This window comes from Vombatus ursinus, unplaced genomic scaffold (genome assembly GCF_900497805.2).
Source record: "Vombatus ursinus unplaced genomic scaffold, bare-nosed wombat genome assembly UNPS02014772.1, whole genome shotgun sequence".
Taxonomy (NCBI): domain Eukaryota; kingdom Metazoa; phylum Chordata; class Mammalia; order Diprotodontia; family Vombatidae; genus Vombatus; species Vombatus ursinus.
In genome coordinates this window covers 28,492,959-28,513,641 of record NW_020954550.1, presented here as the reverse complement: position 1 = coordinate 28,513,641, position 20,683 = coordinate 28,492,959, and the positions used below count along the sequence as shown (strand labels likewise).

The 20,683-nt window shown below is 35.4% G+C and overlaps 1 protein-coding gene across 1 annotated transcript in view; it reads right to left on the bottom strand.

The window, feature by feature from the left end:
• HCN1 (hyperpolarization activated cyclic nucleotide gated potassium channel 1) overlaps window positions 1-20,683 on the bottom strand; it is a 577,083-nt gene that overhangs the window by 68,438 nt on the left and 487,962 nt on the right. The window contains exon 6 of the mRNA XM_027863629.1: window positions 15,520-15,760. Coding sequence (XP_027719430.1) covers window positions 15,520-15,760 — 241 coding nt within the window. The remainder of the gene's footprint in view (window positions 1-15,519; window positions 15,761-20,683) is intronic.

Here is a 20,683-nt window from a genome sequence, read left to right as displayed (position 1 = left end):
TAAAGTAATACTTAGATAAATTGGCATTTTAAAAACAAAATCAATAGGTAACCTACAGAGATCCTTATGTATGGTTTAGTGGCCCCCATTTCTATTTCAGTTTGACACCACTGATCTAATGCATTGACCTCAATCTGGGCAGGATAGTATCTAATCACCCCTTACCAAATAATATTAAAATTAGAAAATCTACATATATATGCATATATATTTAATCTTTGCAATCAACACTGTTATAGTACTTTCCATATATGATCTCATTATATATTCACAAGATCCTTGCAAATTAGAAAACAAAAGATATCTAGTGAAACTATCCTTAAATACCTTCACAACTGTATTGCATACAGCAATGCATTCATCTATATATAACAACTTAGGCTAATCTGGTGACTTTTCCCATCTTTTATTTCTTTGCTGCTCTTGCTACCTTCTCTATAAACACAATTGTGACTGGGATATTAGAGGCTCAGTATAGCCAGTCAATAATCATTTATTAAGCATCTACTATGGAACTGCTAAGCAGTGTGTGGTTCTACTGTCCTTGATCAAAGCAGTTTCTCATACAATGATTTGAAGATTTTTTTTCATGTTTCTTTTGTTTGTTTCATTCCTTCCATTTTTATCCTCATGATGACTGTGCTTAGATGGGTCTCTTGCCAAGAATTCTTTAAACTTATTTTACCCTCTTTTTCTCTTTATTTCATAAGGCAATACTTCTCATAATGGAAGACTAATAATAATTAATGATCTTCCACTATATTTTAACTGTAAATGGACACACGCTTCAGGAATCACACCCATATCTGTAATGAGTCTGGTCTCTTAAAAGGTATTTATTTTATATAATGTCATTCAGTGCTCCCCATTCTTAGTGTCTACATATTATATTCTCAAATAAAATGTCCATGAAACAGAGATGTGAGACTTTCACATATTCTATAAAACTTTAGCATCTCTTACTACTTATTCCTGATCCATTTTTCCAATATATTTTTTGCTATTTTCACCTATTCCACCTTTTGCATTGAAGTCACTGAGAATCTAAATACCTACTGATATAATTTGAGGGGTTCTGGAAGAAATTTTCCACTTCTTCATCCTTTGTAATTGATTTTAGTGCATAAGATGGAATTGTTTTCATGGCAGTCTTTTTACAAATACATAACATGAGGACTGAAATATAGGATGTTTAAATATTCCATGGAATTGTTTCTTGTTTCATTTGGATATAAAATAAAATTAATCTTGCCAATCCTTTTTGTTTCCCTCCAACAAGTTCCCTTGAATCAATATTACCCTTAAATACAACTTCCTTCTTTTTTTTCCCTAGACTCATTTAAAATGAAAGTTTCAGAATTTATGTGATTCACTTCCTCTAGTAATGTGTTGATCTATTGATTATCAGAAAAAGATTTCACTTTTAGAGAACCAAAAAACAAATTAAAGGTTTATAGACAATCTAAAAGCTGTGCTTATAGAAATCTATCCATATTTTATAATGCAGAATTAGGAAGGGGGAACACCCGGCTACGAGCCAGTCTATATTTTTGTTGATGTTCTTTGGGTGTCATGGTGAAAGAATTTGACTAGCCTACTAGTGATAAGCCTATCTCATTAAGTAGGCTAAATATCAGAAAATGTAGCTTGTTTTCAGGAAAATAGTTAAAGCCTTTCTAGAATGATTGAACTTTCCAGATAATAGACCTTGTTGGTATGCCCTTGGAGAGGCCAGGGCAAACTCCACACAATGCTGAGGCTTCAGATTGAGAATTTGTGGATAATATTATTAAAATATACACAAAATTTGATAATAGGTCCCATCTGTTATACAAAGTAATAATAAATAGGTCATGGACTTAACCTATTCCTATTACTAACTCATAAGCATTTATCTCTCACAACTAAGAAAATGAAATTAGGAAAACATCAAGAGATAGGTGAGGAGAGGAAATTAGAAAAAATGCACAAGAGGAAAAACAGTCTATTAAATTGTAGTGTTAGTTTCTGGGCTGTGTTTCCATGCTCTGTTGTTCTGAATTAATAATATCCTTTTCTCAATCTTCATTCTTCTTGATCTCTCTGCAGTCTTTGATGCTGATGGCTACCCTCTTCTCCTTGATAGTCTCTTTTCTCTAGGTTTTCAGAAAACTATTCTCTCCTGCTTCTCCTCATGCCTATCTAACTAGTCCTTTTCAGTTTTCTTTTTTGAATCCTCATGCCCACCTACCGTGTCTCCCAGGCTCTGTCCTGAGCCCTCTTTTCTTCTCCTTCTATGCTGTTTAACTAGGTGATCTCATTAACTCCTATGGATTTAATTATCATCTCTAAGTTAATGATTCTCAAATCTATTAGTCCTCCTCCAACTTTCCTGCTGACCTCCAGTCTCAAATCTTCAAATGAGTATAAAACATTTTAAAGTTGGTATCCAGTAGACATGTTTACCTCAACATATCAAAACCTGAACTCATCTTTCCCCTAGTCCTTCAACCCTTTCAAACTTCCCTATTATTGTTTATTTCTTTACTTAGTATTTTGTTTTCCCCAATTACATGTAAAAACAATTTTTAATATTTAGTTTTAAAACTCTGAGTTCCAAATTCTCTCCCTTCCTTTCTTCCCACTGCCCTCATTGAGAAGGCAAGCAATTCCATATAGGTTATATGCATGTAGTCATGCAAAACATATTTCCATGTTAGTTATGTTGTGAAAGAAAATATAAACAAAAAAATTTCAATAAAGAAAGTAAAAACAAAGTATGGTTCAATCTGTATTCAGACACCATCAGTTTCTTTCTCTGGGGATAGATAGCATTTTTCATAAGTCCTTCAGAGTTGTCTTGGGTTATTGTATTGCTGAGAATAGCTAAATCATTCACAGCTGATCATCTTACAATATCATTGTTATTTTGTACATAGTATATGTCATTTTGCATCAGCTTCTGTAAATCTTTCCAGGTTATTTTCTGAGAACATTCTGCTCATCATTTCTGATAGCACAATAATATCCCATCACAATCACATGCCACAATTTGTTCAGCCATTCATCATTTGATGGTATCCCCTCAATTTCCAATTCTTTGGCACCAGAAAAGAGATATTATAAATATTTTTATACATATAGGTCCTTTTCCTTTTTTATCTCTTTTTGGATAGAGACCTAGTAATGGTATTGCTAGCTAGGTCAAAGGGTTTGCATGGTTTATAGCCCTTTGGACATAGTTCCAAATTGTTCTATAGAATGATTGGATGAGATCACAACTCCACCAACAGTACATTAATGTCTCATTTTTTGCTTCTCACCTACAACTTTTCTCATATTCTTTTTCTGTCCTATTTACCAATATAATAGACAGGAGATAGTACCTCAGATTTTTTTAAATTAGCATTTCTCCAAATAATAGTGATTTAGAGCATTTTTTTCATATGGCTATAGATAACTTTGATTACCTTATCTGAAAACTGATCATATTTTTTGATCATTTATCAATTGCGGAATGGCTCTTTTTTTTTATAAATTTGATTCAGTTCTGTATATGTTTGAGAAATGAGGCCTTTATCAGAGAAAGTTGCTTTAAAATTTTTTTCACAAGTTATAAATGCTAATTATATTTCCCTCCATTGTATTTTCCCCTCTATTCTCTCTCTTTTCACCCTGTCCTTCTGCAAAAATGTTGTGCTTCTGACTACTTCCTTCTCCAGTCTGCTATGCCTTCTATCAGTCCTACTCTTTTATTATCCCCTTCCCCTACTACTTTCCTGTAGGTAAGATAGATTTCTTATCCAATTGAGTGTGTGTGTTATTCCCTCTTCGAGTCAATTTTGATGAGAGTAAGGTTCAATCATTTCTTCTAACCTCCCTCCCCTTCCCCTCCATTGTAAAAGCTTTTTCTTGCCTTTCATATAAGATAATTTGCCCCATTTGGCCTTTCCCTTTCTTCCAGTGAATTCATTTTTCACTACTTAATTTCATTTTTTTTAAGATATCAACACTTCATTCGACTCACACCTGCATGCTCTATGTATGGGTGTGTATGTATGTGGGTATGTATGTATTATGTATGTATATACACTCCTTCTAACTGCCTAATAATGAGAAAGTTCTTATGAATTACAAGTATAATCTTCCCATGTAGGAATGTAAACAGTTTAACTTTATTAAGTCTCTTATGAATTCTCTTTCCTGTTTACCTTTTGTTGTTTCTCTTGAGTCCTGTATTTGAAAGTCAAATTTCTTATTCAGCTCTGGTCTTTTCCTTAAGAATGTTTGAAAGACCTCTATCTCATTGAATGCCTATTTTACTCCCTGAAGAATTATACTCAGTTTTGCTGGGTAGGTGATTCTTGGTTGTTATCCTAGCTCCTTTGCCATTTGGGATATTATATTCCTCTCTCTGATGTTTCAATGTAGAAGCTGCTAAATCTTATGTTATCCTGGCTGTAGCTCAATGATACTTGATTTTTTTTTTAATTTCTGGCTACTTGCAATATTTTCTCTTTGACCTAGGAGCTCTGGAATTTGGCTATAATATTTCTGGGAGTTTTTTTTATTTTGGGATCTTTTTCAGGATGTGATCAATGGATTCTTTCAATTTCTATTTTACCCACTGGTTCTAGAATATCAGGACAATTTTCCTTGATAATGTCTTGAAAGATGATGTCTAGGCTCTATTTTTGATCATGTCTTTCAGGCAGCCCAATATTTTTTTTAAAATTATCTCTCCTGGATCTATTTTCTAGGTCAGTTAATTTTTCAATAAGATATTTCATACTGTCTGCTTTCTTTTTTCATTCTTTTGGTTTTGTTTTATTGCTTTTTGATTTCTCATAAAGTCATTGGTTTCTATTTGCTTAATTCTAATTTTAAAGAGTTTTTTTTTTCTTCAGTGAATTTTTGTACCTCTCCATTTGGTCAATTCTGCTTTTTGATGCATTATTTTCCTCACTGCACTATTCTCCCCACTTTTTGTACCTCTTTTACCATTTAATCTACTCCATTTTTAAAGGTGTTATTTTCTTCAGTATTTTTCTCAACTCTTTTACAAAGCTGTTGACTCATTTTTCAATATTTTCTTGCATCATTCTCCTTTCTCTTTTTTTCCTCTATCTCATACTTGATTTTCAAAATCCTTTTTGAGCCCTTCCATGGCCTGAGACCAATTCATACTTTTCTTGGAGGCTTTGGATGTAGGAGCTTGGATTGTTATTTTCTTCTGAATGTGTGTTTTGATCTTCCTTGTCACCTTAGTAACTTTTTATGGTCAGATATTTTTCTGTTGTTTGCTAATTTTCCCACCTTATTTGTTGATTTTAAACTCTTTGTTAAAAGTAGAGCTCTGCCTCTAAGTTGGAGGGTGCAGTGTCCCAAGATTCAGGGGTTTTGTGCAGCTATTTTCAGAGATACTTCTAGGGATCTCTAATTTTTCAGTTCTTCTAAGGTGGTATGATTCAAGGAGAGGTGTTTCCTACTCTCTTGGCCTGTCCTCTGATCTGTGAGTGACCACAAAACTGCCCTGGAATTGTGATGAGGGTCCCTGCTCTACTGCAGTCACAAGTTCTTGTATGTTAGTACTCTTCCTCACCTTGGGACTGCCCCCCAAGACTGCCACCCAGAGCTGAGTATGGGCAAAGCAGCAGAGTCTTTTGCCCAATGCCAGCAAAGAGACACCTGTAATCTCCTTCTGATCAGTTGTCAAAACTCCCTATTACTATTGAGGGCACTCAATAGCTCCATATCATTTCCCGGATCAAATACAAAGTCCTCTGGCATTCAAAGCCATTCATAACCTAGCCCCCTCCTACCTTTTGACCTTTTACATGTTAATCTCTGCCATTCCAGTGACATTGGTCTTCTTGTTGTTCCATAAACCAGAGTTTTGTTTTTCAAAGCTCTGGGCACTTTTTTTCTGGCTGTCCGCCATGCCTGCAATGCATTTCCTCAAAATCTCTGCCTCCTGGTTTCCCTGGCTTATTACTTACATCCATTTTATTGGTCAGTACTCCTAAGGCAGCTAGATGGTGAAGCAGATAGAACACTGGACCTGGAGTCAGGAAGACTGGAATTCAAACCCAGCCTCAGACAATTCCTAGCTCTGTGACCCTGGGCAAATCACTTACCCTCTGTCTGCCTCAGTATCCTCAACTATAAAAGAGATCATAATAGCAACTACCTGACAGGGTTTTATGAGGACCAAATGAGGTATCTGTAAATTACAGATATCACAATGTGTGGCGCATGGTAGACTCTTTAATAAATTCTTATGTCCCTCTGTGGGTCTGTTGTTTTATTTCTAGAAAATTGTTCAAAAGCTTTGGATTTGTCCATGATTTCCACTGACACTCATTTTGCCTTTGTGACATTTAGAATCCCCTATAAAAGTTCTTCTTCTTCTTCTTTCACTGCTTTCCATTATTATTAAACATAGTTTTCTTCTATTTTCTGTTCCATCTATTTACTATTTCTTTTCTTTCAACTACTTGGGGGACCTTTTCTATCCCATGTCCTCAAGACGTCATTACTGTCTTATATCTATAGCTTTAGCTTTGTCAACATTTCTTTTTTTGTCTTCTCATATCCTTCTGGATATCTGCCTTCTACCTGAAACTCATGAAAAAGGGTAATCACCTTATCTCTTCCCCTAAATCTTTTATCTCTCCCTTGGGAATGATTTCTGTCAACTCCATTACACAAACTTGCAAGACTGGTGAATGTTTTGTACTCTCCTGTATATCTCTGACAGCTAGTCTTTTCCTAAATTGTGATAGCTGGATACTCTTATTTTCTAAGGTCCATATTTTGTCCTATCCCCGTTACTTATCTATATTTTATTTTTTTCTTAGCTTTTTGCTTTTTACCTTTATCTTCTGCTGCTGTTCAAAAATACATATTTTTTAAAAATTCATTCCTATTATTTCTCTCTTAAAGTCTCCTTTTCTTTATTTATTCATCAAATTCACTTTGAATTCTTACACTAATTCATCTTTATGACTACAGTTCCCTTTACTCCTGCATAATGCGTTTAATCATGTACTCCTATAAGGAGTAAATGTAATTCTCCTTTATCCTTTGTAACTCTCTTTTCTCTCCTTTTATCTTCAAGCTTCCATGACAGTTACTAATGTGGCTGAAATAGTACTTACTTATTTCTTACTCAAGCACTTTTCCTTCTCTTTTCCATCAATTACTCTTTTGGGACAAAAGCATTATAAATCCTACTTGAATACTGTTGATATGTTCCAAGGTGAATCTTTCTTCCTAATTTTGGTGTCATGTAAAAAGACCAAGATGGGGCAGCTGGGTGGTGTAGTGGATAGAGCACCAGCCCTGGAGTCAGGTGGACCTGAGTTGAAACCCGGCCTCAGACACATAACACTTACTAGTTGTGTGACTCTGGTCAAATCATTAACCCCAATTGCGTCACCAAAAAAAAAAAATTTCCAGTGATCCTTTCTTTGCTACTAACTTGCTGTGTTACCTTGGGCATACTATTTAATGCATCTGTACCTTGTTTTCCTCACCTATAAAACAAGAGAGGCTCTAGAGGACTAATCATGACTAATCTCTTTTTTTTATTAATTTATTTATTTTTAGTTTTCAACAATCACTTCCAAAAGTTTTGTTGTTTTGAGTTTTAAATTTTCTCCCCTTCCTTCCTTCCTCCCTCCCCAAGACAGCATGAAATCTGATATAAGCTCTACATATATATTCCTATTAAATGTATTTTTACATTAGTCATGTTGTAAAGAAGAATTAGAACCCATAAGAAGAAAGACAAGAAAGAAGAAACAAAACAAGACAGAAGAAAAAAAAAAAAGAGCAAATAGTATGCTTCAATCCATATTCAAACTCCATAGTTTTTTTCTCTGGATGTGGATAATATTTTCCATCATGAGATTTTTGGAGATGTCTTAGATCCTTACATTGCTGATAAGAGTTGTCTATCAAAGTTAGTCATCACGCAACATGGCTGTTACTGTGTACAAGGTTCTCTTGGTTCTGCTCACTTCACTCAGCATCAGTCTGTACAAGTCTTTCCAGGTTTTCCTGAAGTCCGATTGCTCATCATTTCTTAGAGCACAATAGTATTCCATTACATTCATATACCACAACTTTTTCAGCCATTCCCCAATTAATGGGCATCCCCTCAATTTCCAAATCTTTGCCACTGCAGAAAGAGCTGCTACAAATATTTTTGTACATGTGGGTCCTTTTCCCATTTTTATGATCTCTTTAGGATACAGACCTAGAAGTGCTATTGCTGAGTGAAAGGGCATGCACATTTTTTTACCATTGGTAAAGTTGGGTATAGTTCCAAATTGCTCTCCTAAATGGTTGGATGAGTTTACAACTCCACCAACAATGCATAAATGTTCTAATTTTCGTACCTTTTCTCCTACATTTATCATTTTTCTGTTTTGTCATGTTAGCCAACCTGAAAAGTGTGATGTGGTATCTCAGAGTTGTTTTGATTTGTGTTTCTCTAATCAGTAATATTTTAGAGCATTTTTCATATACCTATAGATAGTTTTAATTTTTTCATCTGAAAATTGCCTGTTAATATCCTTTGACCATTATCAATTGGGGAATTACTTGTATTCTTATAAATTTGACTTAGTTCTCTATATATTTTAGAAATGAGGCCCTTATCAGAGACACTGGTTGTAAAAATTCTTTCCCAGTTTTCTGCTTTCCTCCTAACCTTGGTTGCATTGATTTCATTTGTGCAAAAATGTTTCAATTTAATGTAATCAAAATTATCCATTTTGCAATTCAAAGTGTTTTGTAACTCTTGTTTGGTCATAAATTCTTCTGTTCTCCATAAATCTGACAGATAAACTATTCCTTGCTCTCCAAGTTTACTTATAGTATCAGCCTTTATATCTAAATCATGTACCTATTTTGATTTTATTTTGGTATATGATGTAAGATTTCGGTCTATGCCTAGTTTCTGCCATACTCTTTTTAAGTTTTCCCAGCAGTTTTTGTCAAATAGTGAGTTCTTATCCCGGAAGCTGGAGTCTTTGGGTTTATCAAACAGTAGATTACTATAGTCATTGACTACTGTGTCTTGCATACCTAACCTATTCCAGTGATCCACCAGTCTATTTCTTAGCCAGTGCCAAGTAGTTTTGATGATTCCTCCTTTAAAATACAGTTAATGATCTGGAATGGCTAGGCCACCTTCCACTGTATTTCTTTTCATTCATCTCCTTGATATTCTGAACCTTTTGTTATTCCAAATGCATCTTATTATTATGTTTTCTAGCTCTCTAAAATAATTTTTTGGTAGTTTGGTTGGTATGGCACTGAATAAGTAAATTAGCTTAGGTAGAATTGTCATTTTTATTATATTAGCTTGGCCTACCCATGAGCAACTGATGTTTTTCCAATTATTTAGATCTGATTTTATTTGTGTAAAAAGTGGTTTGTAATTATGTTTGTATAGTTCCTGGGTTTGTTTCAGCAGATAGAATCCTAAATATTTTATAATGTCTACACTAACATTAAATGGAATTTCTCTATCTCTTACTGTCAGGCTTTGTTGGTAATATATAGAAATACCAATGTTTTGTGTGGGTTTATTTTATAGCTTGCAACTTTGCTAAAGTTCTTAATATTTCAAGTAGTTTTTTTTTCACTTGATTCTTCTCTAAGTATATCATCATATCATCTGCAAAGAGTAATAGCTTTGCTTCTTTGCTTATTCTAATACCTTCAATTTATTTTTCTTCTCTTATTGCTAAAGTTAACATTTCTAGTACAATATTAAATAACAGTGGTGATAATGGACATCCTTGTTTCACACTTGATCTTATTGGAAATACTTCTAGCTCATCCCCATTACATAAAATGCTTGCTGAAGGTTTTAGGTAGATGCTACTTATATTTTAAGGAAGACTCCATTTATTCTTATGCTTTCTAGTGTTTTCCTAATATTGAATCAGTCCTGCATTCCTGGTATAAATCCTACCTGGTCATAGAGCATTATTCTCTTGATAAGTTGTTGTAATCTTTTTGATAATATTTTAATTTTAATTTTTAATCTATATTCATTAGAGAAATTGGTCTATAATTTTCTTTCTCTGTTTTGACTCTTCCCAGTTTAGGTATCAGCACCAAATTTGTATCATAAAATGAATTTGGTAAGACTCCTTCTTTGCCTATTTTCCCAAATAGTCTATATAGTATTGGAATTAGTTGTTTTTTAAATGTTTGATAGAATTCATTTGTAAATTCATCTGGCCCTGGAGATGTTTTCCTAGGGAGTTCATCAATGGCTTGTTCAATTTCTTTTTCTGAGATGGGGTTATTTAAGAATTTTACTTCCTCTTCTGTTAATCTGAGCAATTTATATTTTTTTTAAGCATTCATTCATTTCACTAAGATTGCTCAATTTATTGGCATACAGTTGGACAAAATAGTTCCTAATTATTGTTCTAATTTTCTCTTCATTGGCATTGAATTAAGCGTTTTAATTTTTGATACTGGTAATGTTTATTTCTTTTTGTTAATTAAATTAATTAAAGATTTATCTACTTTATTGTGGTTTTTTTTTTCATAAAACCAGCTCAGTTTTATTTATTAGTTCAATTGTTCATTTGTTTTTTATGAGGCAATTGGGGTTAAGTGACTTGCCCGGAGTGATACAGCTAGTGAGTGTTATGTGTCTGAGTCTACATTTGAAAACAGGTCCTCCTGAATCCAGGGCTGGTGCTCTATCCACTGTACCACCTAGCTGCCCCTATAGTATTCTTAATTTCAATTTTATTAATCTCTCCTATGGTTTTCAATATTTCTAATTTAGTATTTAATTGGGGATTTTTAATTTTTTTTTTAGTTTTTTATTTTATTTGCATGCCCAATTCATTGATATCCTTTTTCTCTATTGTACTCACGTAGGCATTTAGAGACACAGCTTCCCCTAAGAACTGCTTTTGCTACATCCCATAAGTTTTGGTATGTTGTCTCATCATTGTCATTCTCTTGGATGAAGTCATTGATTGTTTATATGATTTGTAGTTTGACCCATTCATTCTTTAAGATTAGATTATTTAATTTCCAATTAAATTCCAATTAATTTTTAGTCTATCTTTCCATGGCCCTTTATAACATATAATTTTTATTGCATCATGGTCTGAAAAGGATGCATTTAATATTTCTGCCTTTCTGCATTGGATTGTGAGGTTTTTATGCCCTAATACATGGCCAATTTATCTGTAAGTGCCATGTACTACTGAGAGGAAAGTATACTCCTTTCTATCCCCATTTAATTTTCTGCTGAGGTCTAGCATATCTAACTTTTCTAAAATTCTATTTACCTCCTTAATTTCTTTCTTATTTATTTTGTGGTTAGATTTATTTAGTTCAGAGAGGGGGAGGTTGAATTCTCCCCTCTAGCATAGTTTTGCTGTTTATTTCTTCCTGTAATTACCTGAACTTCTCCTCTAAAAATTAGGATGCTATAACACTTGTTGCATATATGTTTGGCAATGATACTACTTCATTGTCTATGGTGCCTTTTAGCAAAATGTAGTTTCCTTCCTTATCTCGTAATAAGATCTATTTTTGTTTTTGCTTTATCTGAGATCAGGATTGCTACCCCTGCTTTTTTTTTTTTACTTCAACTGAAGCATACTATATTCTACTCCAGCTTTTTACCTTTACCCTGTGTGTATCCCTCTCTTTCAAATGTGTTTCTTATAAACAACATATTGTATGATTGTGGTTCCTAATCCATTCTGCTATTTATTTCCATTTTATGGGAGAGTAATCTCATTCACATTCACAGTTATGATTACTATCTGTGTCTTTCCCCATCCTTTTCCCTTCTCCCCTGTTTATGCTTTTCTTTCTCCTTTTCTCCATTACCCTTCTCACTACAATTTTGCTTTTGATCACTCCCTCCTTCAATCTGCCTTCCCTTCTATTAGCCCCCTCCCTTTTCTCTTCCTTTTCCCTTACTACTTCTTCCGTCCATTTTATTCCCTCTTCCCTTTTCTTTCCCCTTTCCCCACCTACTGCCTATATGGCAAGTTAAATTTTTATACCTGAGTATATTATTCCCTCCTTGAGTCAAATCTGAGGAGAGTAAAGTTCAAACAATGCTCTTCTCCCTCTCTTCTTTCCTTCTGCTATAATATGTCTTTGTGCCTCTTCGTGCGATGTAATTTACCCTTTTCTGCTTCCTCCTTTCCTCTTCTCCCATTACAATTCTTTTTCACCAGTTCATTAGGTATTTTTATGATCTCATCAAAGTCAACTTAATCACACCCCCTCTGCCCATGTATATCCCTTCTAAGTGTTGTAATAAAGATACAGTTCTCCAGAGTTATAACTATCATCTTCCCATGTGGTGATGTAAAGTTTAACCTTATTGAATAACATGTTATTGTTGTTGTTTTTCCCTTTCCTGTTTACCTTTTTATGCCTTTCTTGATTCTTGTATCTGAAGATCAAATTTTCCATTGAGCTCTGATCTTTTCATCAGGAAAGTTTGGAAATCCCCTATTTTGTTGAATTTCCATATCCTCCCCTGAAAGATTATGCTCATTTTCGCTGGGTAGTTGATCCTTGGTTTTAATCCAAGTTCCTCTTCCTTATGGAATATCATATTCCAAGACCTCCAATCTTTTAATGTAGAAGCTGCAAGGTCCTACGTAATCCTGACTGTGGTTCCATGAAATTTAAATTGTTTCTTTCTGGCTGTTTGCAGTATTTTCTCCTTGACCTGATAATTCTGGAATTTGGCTACAATATTACTTGGCATTTTCATTTTTTGATCTCTTTCAGGAGGTGATTGGTGGATTCATTCTTTCTTTCTTTCTTTCTTTCTTTCTTTCTTTCTTTCTTTCTTTCTTTCTTTCTTTCTTTCTTTCTTTCTTTCTTTCTTTCTTTCTTTCTTTCTTTTTCTTTTTCCTAGGCTATGGAGTTAAGTGACTAGCCCAAGGTCACACAGCTAGTAAGTGTCAAGTGTCTGAGGCCAGATTTGAACTCAAATCCTCCTGATTCCAGGAGCAGTGCTCCATCCACTGTGCAACCTAGCTGCCCCAATGAATTCTTTGAAAGACTATTTTACCCTGTTGTTCTAGAACCTCAGGGCAGTTTTCCTTGATGATCTTTGAAAGATGTTGTTCAGGCTCTTTTCTTCTTCATGGCTTTCAGGTAGACCAATAATTCTTAAGTTATGCCTCTTGGATCTATTTTCCAGGTCAGTTGTATTTCCAGTGAGGTATTTTACATTTTATCCAATTTTTTTTTCATTCTTTTGATTTTGTTTGACTGATTTTTGATGTCTCACAGAGTCATTACATTCCAATTGCCCAATTCTAATTTTCAATGAATTGTTTTCTTCAGTTAGCTTTTGTACCTCCTTTTTCATTTGGCCAATTTTACTTTTTGAGGATTTGTTTTCTAAAGTTAATTTTTGTCCTTCCTTTTCCAAGCTATTGACTCTCATTTCTTTTCCCATTTTTTCTTGTTCTTCTCTTACTTGATTTTTAAAATCCTTCTTGAGCTTTTCCAAGAAGACTTTTTGGGCTTGAGATCAGTTCATTTTCCCCTCTAAGGTTTCAGATGTGGGTATATTGACAATGTTATCCTCCCCTGAATTTGTTTTTTGATCTTCCCTGTCACCAAGATACTTTTCTATGGTCATTGTTTTTCTATGTTGCTTCTTGCTCATGTTGTTTGCCTTTTTTTCTGTCTTTTAAAGTTGATCTCTGATTCTCGGACACTGGGGGCACTGTCCCAGCCTGGGGGCTAGAGGCCTGGTTACTGCATTGCTGAGGTGGCTTTGCCACTGGCTTGCTGGGATGCCTTCCTTTCTGTACTGGTCCCCTTCAGCCACAGCAAGAAGGACCTTTCCTGTTGATCCCCCTAGCCTCAGGAGCTAAAAGACTAGGTATCAAATCTTTATGCTGACTACTATTTCAGAATTTTTCCCTGGGGCAGTATTTTCTGGGTTTTTCAAGGTCAGTAAGGAGGGTGGGAGCTACTTACTGCTTACTCCACCATTTGACTCCTGGAAGTCAAAATAGGTGACTTTCTAACATTCAGTCTGTAAGCTAATAGCTTCAGGAGCAGTGCTGCCACCACTACTGCTCCTGATTCAGTCACTCCCAAAGCTTGTTCCTGGTTTGTTGGTACCAGGGCAGTATTGCATGCCCTGCAGTCCTGTCCTGGACTGCTTCTCTCTTACCCAGTTCTGACAAACCCCTCCAGCTGACCTTCTAAGCTTTTTCTGATGTCTTTGGCCTGAGAAGACTGGAACACACCACTGCTGCTGGTGATTAAGGTCCCCCAAAGCCTGCTCCAGCTTTGCTCAGGCCAGTTCTGCTCTGCATCCTGTGTGATGGACTCTACTCTTTCAGGCTTTCCTGTAGATCTTTCAGGTTGTCTTGGGCTAAAAATCTGCCTCACTCTGTCTTTTTGTGGGTTCTGCCACTCTAAAGTTTGTTCAGAGTCACTTTTTAGAGGTATTTGAAGAGATTTGGGGGAGAGCTTAAGTGAGTCTCTGCTTTCACTCTGCCATCTTGGCTCTGCCTCAATATTTCACTAATCTTCTTTTCAATAGAAAGGTGGCAGACAATATGTCAAAAAATCATAGATTTGGAGCTAGAAGGGTCCTTGGAGGTCATTAAATCTAATCACTTCAATTTGCAGATAAAGAAACTGATATTTAGAGATTTTAGGTGACTAGCCCAGAGTCACACAGCATGTGTCTGAGGTGTGTTTCCAATGCAAGTCTTTCTGACTTCATATTCAGTGGTCTGTCCCTTCATTATGCCACACAGCTGAAAAGATACATGTGCTATCAGATGTAACCAAAGTGTCACTTTATTCTGCTTAACTCTACATTTTGGTTGGGAGCAGCTAGGTGGCACAGTGGATAGAGTGCTGGGCCTGGATTCAGGAAATTGCATCTTACCAGATTTAAATCTGACCTCACACACTTACTAGCTGTGGGACCCTGGGCAAATTACTTAACCCTGTTTGCCACAGTTTCCTCATCTGTAAAATAAGCTGGAGAAGGAAATGGCAAACCAATATCTTTGCCAAGAAAACCCCAAATGGGTTCACAAAGTGTCAGACATGACTGAAATGACTGAGCAACAACAACAAAAACTTCTTGGTTACTAAACAGGGGTTCTATTGATGGTATAGTTTAAACAAATGACATTAAAGTTACCAAAAAAAAATCAAAGACATATTTAAATGAAATGAAAGTAAAGTGATTCATTCTCTAAGCATATTCCATCACTAAAGTTCTATGATTCTAGGCTCACTAGAAAGTCAAATGGAAATCTCTTGTACTTAAACAAAAATGGTGTTGTTAATACCAAATTCGTGTTCACTGAGCTTCTGCATTATGAAAACATGTCATACAACAATTCCCCCTATCATAATCCAAGCCGGAATCCATACTTAACAATAACATTAAAAAATTCATGTATCCTTTACAGTCATAACATAACTGAAATTTCCTCCTTTCTACCTTACTTGCATTTCCTTTTCACTAACCTCCAAAGTAAGAGCCATCCGTCAACTTCATTTCTTTACTGGATTTAGTGATGACACCAGCCACACCATGCTGGATGAAGTACATTTTTTTGCCGACAGCTCCTTCTCGAATGATATAATCTCCAGGCTGGAATACCTCAAACCTTAGTTTGCTCAACATGGCAGTCACAAAATTGGGATCGGCGTTAGCAAAAAGCGGCATGGTGGCCACCAACTTCCTACAATTGAAGTTGACTATCTCCTAAAAAGTGAGAGGAAAGAAAAAAAAGGGAAAAATTAAGATGGTGGTTAGCTATCCAAACAAACATATATTTTTAAAAAATAGGATGGGTCATTGAAATCACATTTACAAATTAGAAACTCAGGAGTCCCAGAATAATACAGATTATTCTTCAATGACTCTCCCAGATTTTTAGCATTTCAGGCTTTAGACTTAAGAAAATGTAAGAAATTCTAGTCATTTTTATAACCTTTTCAGGGAAGAAAACAGTCTAATCACTTCCTACTAAATGCAGTATTATAAAATGCACTGTACATACTTTTCTTCAGTATAATTTTAATTTTCCTAACTTGTACTCATGTTAATAATACAGAGACAAATAACTGGCTGCCAGGAAAAAGGATTACAATTATTGTTATTTTTAATAAAAACTTTCCACCCAACATCAGTGACCATGGATACCTGAGCAAAAGGTCACAAAAATGATCCTCTGATCTCTGGGAACAAAAGGTAATGGTCTAGCTAGATCCTACTGTTCATAACAACTGAAAATAAAAAGCCACAATTCTTTAGAATGGATTTTGGTTCCACACTGGTTGGCATGTAATGGGCAACACCAGGAAAAATAGCTATTTTGCCCTGTGTCCTAGCATAAACTTTGTGAGAGTCTGCAGTTTGTGGATCAGGCCTTAATTCTGTTTTTCTCTTTCTATTCTGTGTTTCTAAGGCCAAGCAAAACTTAACCAGGAACTCTCCTGACCAGGACACATGGATCTGCACCCATTTATCTAAGATATTGAAGAAAAGAGTAGTAAAAGTGAGGTTTAGGCTTTTGGTTTTTGCTTTTTAGTGGATACGGAGAAAGTGTAGTCCTCCTTTATCAAGAGCTATATTTAACACGGATTCAAATGCTTCGTTGGGTGCTTGTTACCTGTTTAGCCATGTGAAAGACCCTTTGAGACTATTTTCTCATTTTTAAAATGGGGATAATCATACTTTCATTGCTACCTCTTAGGGTTGTTGTGATGAAAGCATCCTTTAAATCTTAAAGTCCTATATAAATACAGATGATATTGTGTTATAGTGGCATGAAAACTGACTTTGGAGTCACAGGACATGGGTACAAATTCTGTCTCTGTTACTTGCTACCTATATGACCTTAGACAAGTTACTTAACCTCTCTGGGCCTCAGTTTCCTCATTTGTAAAATTACAAAGTTGAACTAGACAGTGTCTAAGCACCCTTCCAGTTCTAGATCTATGATCTTTGTTGTTGTTCAGTCATTTTTCAATTGTGTCCAACTCCTTGTAATCCCCTTTGGGGATTTCTTAGCAAAGATACTGGGGTGGTTTGCCATTTCCTTCTCCAGCTCATTTTACAAATGAGGAAAGTGAGGCAAACATGACTAAATGACTTGCCCAGGATGACTCAGCTAGTAAATGTCTGAGTCCAGATTTGAACTCAGAGATTAGTCTTCCTGACTCCGGGCCTGGCACTCTGTCTTGTGCCACCTAGTCACACAAAGATCTGTGATCTCTTTATTTAATATTCAATAGAGACAATTTTTGGTTCCATTCCACTTTCTTTGTCATTGTCATATCATCTTGCTGTGGTAGAAAATAATTTGATATATTTTTAATGGTCTTTTGAATTTTCCTTTATATACTTGAACAAATATTTTTTTTTTCTAAAGGCTCTCATCAGTCCCTCATTACTTCACACCTAGAATATGGCAATAGCCTTGTCTTTCATCCTTTTGACTCATCTTTTTTAAATTTTTTTTCTTTTTTATTTTCTTTTTTAAATTAATTTATTTTGACTTATCAACAATCACTTTCATAAGCTTTTGAGTTTTAAATTTTTACCCCCCTCCCTCCCCAAGACTGCACACAATCTGGTATAGGCTATACATATACATTCCTATTAAACATGTTTTCACATTAGTGATGTTGTAAGTAAAAATTAGAACCAATCAGAGGAAACACCAGAAAAAGGAAACAAAATACAACAGAAGAAAAAAAGTAGCAAATAGTATGCTTTGATCTGCATTCAAATTCCATAGTTCTTTCTTTGGATGTGGATAGCTTTTTCTATCATGAGTCCTATCCTTGCATTGCTGAGAAGGGTTAAGTCTATCAATATTAGTCATCACACAACATGGCTGTTACTGTGTACAACGTTCTCCTGGTTCTGCTCACTTCACTCCTCATCAGGCCATACAAGTCTTTCCAGGTTTTCTGAAGTCTGCCTGTTCATCATTTCTTATAGCACAATATTATTCCATTACATTCATATACCACAACTTGTTCAGCCATTCCCCAGTTGATGGGCATCCCCTCAATTTCCAAATATTTGCCACCACAGAAAGAGCTGCTATAAATATTTTTGTACATGTGGGTCCTTTTCCCATTTGTATGATCTCTTTGGGATACAGTCCTATTGACTCAAGTCTTTAATCACTACAATTCATCCTGCATGGAGCTAAAATGATACCCTCCCCTACTCAATAACTCCAATGGCTTCCCATTGACTCCAGAATGAAATAAAAAGTCCTTTATTTAATATTTAAAGCTCTTCCCCATCTGGCACCCCACTATTTTCTCTGTATCCTTATATTTTACTTCCCTCTGTTCACTCTACTATATGGCTATACTGGCCTATTTGCATTTTCTCTCACAAGACACTCCATTTGAGCCTTTTCACTGGCTGTCTCTGATTCCTGCAATCTTCTCCCTCCTCACTTCTACCTCTGAGAGTCCCAGGTTTCCTTCAAGAATGAGTGTAAATTCCAGGTTCAGCAGGAAGCGTTTTCCCAGTTGCCCTCTAAAGTTACCTACCTTATATATCTTGTAACTACCCATTTATTTTCATGTAGTCTCCTCCTTTAGAGTGTAAGTTTGTTAGGGCTAGGGACTATTTTTTTTTCATTGTGTGTGTGTGTGTGTGTGTGTGTGTGTGTGTGTGTGTATCACCAGCTCACAGTGCATGACACACAGCAGGAACTTAATGAGGAAGCTAGTTGGTGCAATGGATAGGGTGTGGGCCTGGAAGCAGGAAGACATCTTCCTGAGTTCAAATCTGGCCTCACATACTTATTAATTGTGTGACTCTGGGCAAGTCATTTAGCCCTGTTTGTCTCAGTTTCCTCATCTATAAAATGAGCTGGAGAAAGAAATGGCAAACCACTCTAGGATCTCTGAGAAGAAAACCCTTAAATGGGATCATGAAGAGTTGGAAATGAGTTAAACAACAACAACAACAACAGGCAATTAATACATGTTCTTGAATTGATAAACTTAGCTTAGTCATTTTGACTCCCATGATCATATTTTAGATGAATTTTCTCATCTTATTTCTCTGTATTTTTAAAAATTTCTATATGAACACCATCTAATTTAAGCTGTGCAAAGCTAGCAAATATGTGAGGAGGAAACAGATGGAATCAGAATGAGGCTTTCTTTGAATCTAAATGCCCCCTTAAGAGATCTTAATAGCTTCTCTATTTGCCACTGGAGACTTCATTTGCCTATATTGGGGACCTGAAAGTTAAGTAAAGAAGCATTTTGATAAATCTGGAAATGAACTTAAACATTTACATATTTTTTTCTAAATGTCACATTCCCAAAGAGCACAGGAAGATAGAAATCCTTGGGGAACATATACTTGGAGAAGTTAATAATCCCCATAAGCTTTTCAAAGGCATAATTTAGTTGTTGTTATAATTATCCCTCCTAGCATCACTGTTAACTAGAGATACAAGATGATCCTTCCATTGAACTACTGCATGACCCCTGGGCAAATCTCTTGGTATTTATGCATCTCTTAGTATTTAAGTGTCTCATTTATAAAACAGGGCATATATTTTCATGCATGGATTGTCCTTCATATATAGTGAATACTACTGACCTCCCACAAGATCCACACAGCATGTGATTTTCTTTTTTCTTTTTTTAAAACTCATTGTAAGGGTAGATTTCCTGTCCTAGAGTCCTACTGTGGTGCCTCATTATGAAATGGGTTCTGATTTTTAAGATCTCAAAATATATCCTAGCAGAACATAAGCTCTGGGAGCTACTACCCATCTAGAAAGGCTCGGAGAATATGTCCACCCAATGACTGTATAAATATCATAGCTTACCTAAGCACCAAGTACAAACTTGTGACCTGAAGGTTGGTCAGGAGGTAAAGAATTTTTTCAACCAGAGAAACTTATGAATACCATCTATTAAGGCATAGGGATGTTTATATATGATTAAACAAAAACAAGATTTTCTCTACCATACCACAGAAACCTTTTCATCTTTGTTCTACTCACTGCTCCTGTGGCCTCTCCCTCTGATTGACTAGTACCTCCCAGAATCTCCATTTTAAGGAAGAGACCCATGCCAAATTATGTCTTTATTCTCCTACAGGTTGCACTCTTGATTTATCTCCATAAGCCTTTCTCTGCCATGCTCCCCATATCTGCATATTCTCCTATCTTATATTCAGTTCCATTTTCTATATTGTCTTGCCCCATTAAAATATAACCTTTTTGAGGGAAGTTACATTTTTCCACTTGTATTTGTATTCTCAGCACTTAATATATGCCTGTAGTAGGACCTTAATAAATGCATATTGATTGATTGACTGACCTATCTTCTCATACCTGATGTTTTAATATGTGTGAATATTATTGTTGTTATTGTTACTGTTATTTTACAGGCCACTCACAAATGTATGTACTTCAATTCCTACAAAGGTTTAGAGAAAGGTGTTTTTTATACTGCATCTTGAAAAACAAGCAAAGTAAAGGAGACCCAAAAAATACTGAAGAAAATAACACTTTAAAAAATAGCCTAACCCAAATGGCAAAAGAGGTCCAAAAAGCCAATGAGGAGAAGAATGCCCTAAAAAGCAAAATTGGCCAAATGGAAAAGGAAGTCCAAAAGATTACTGAAGAAA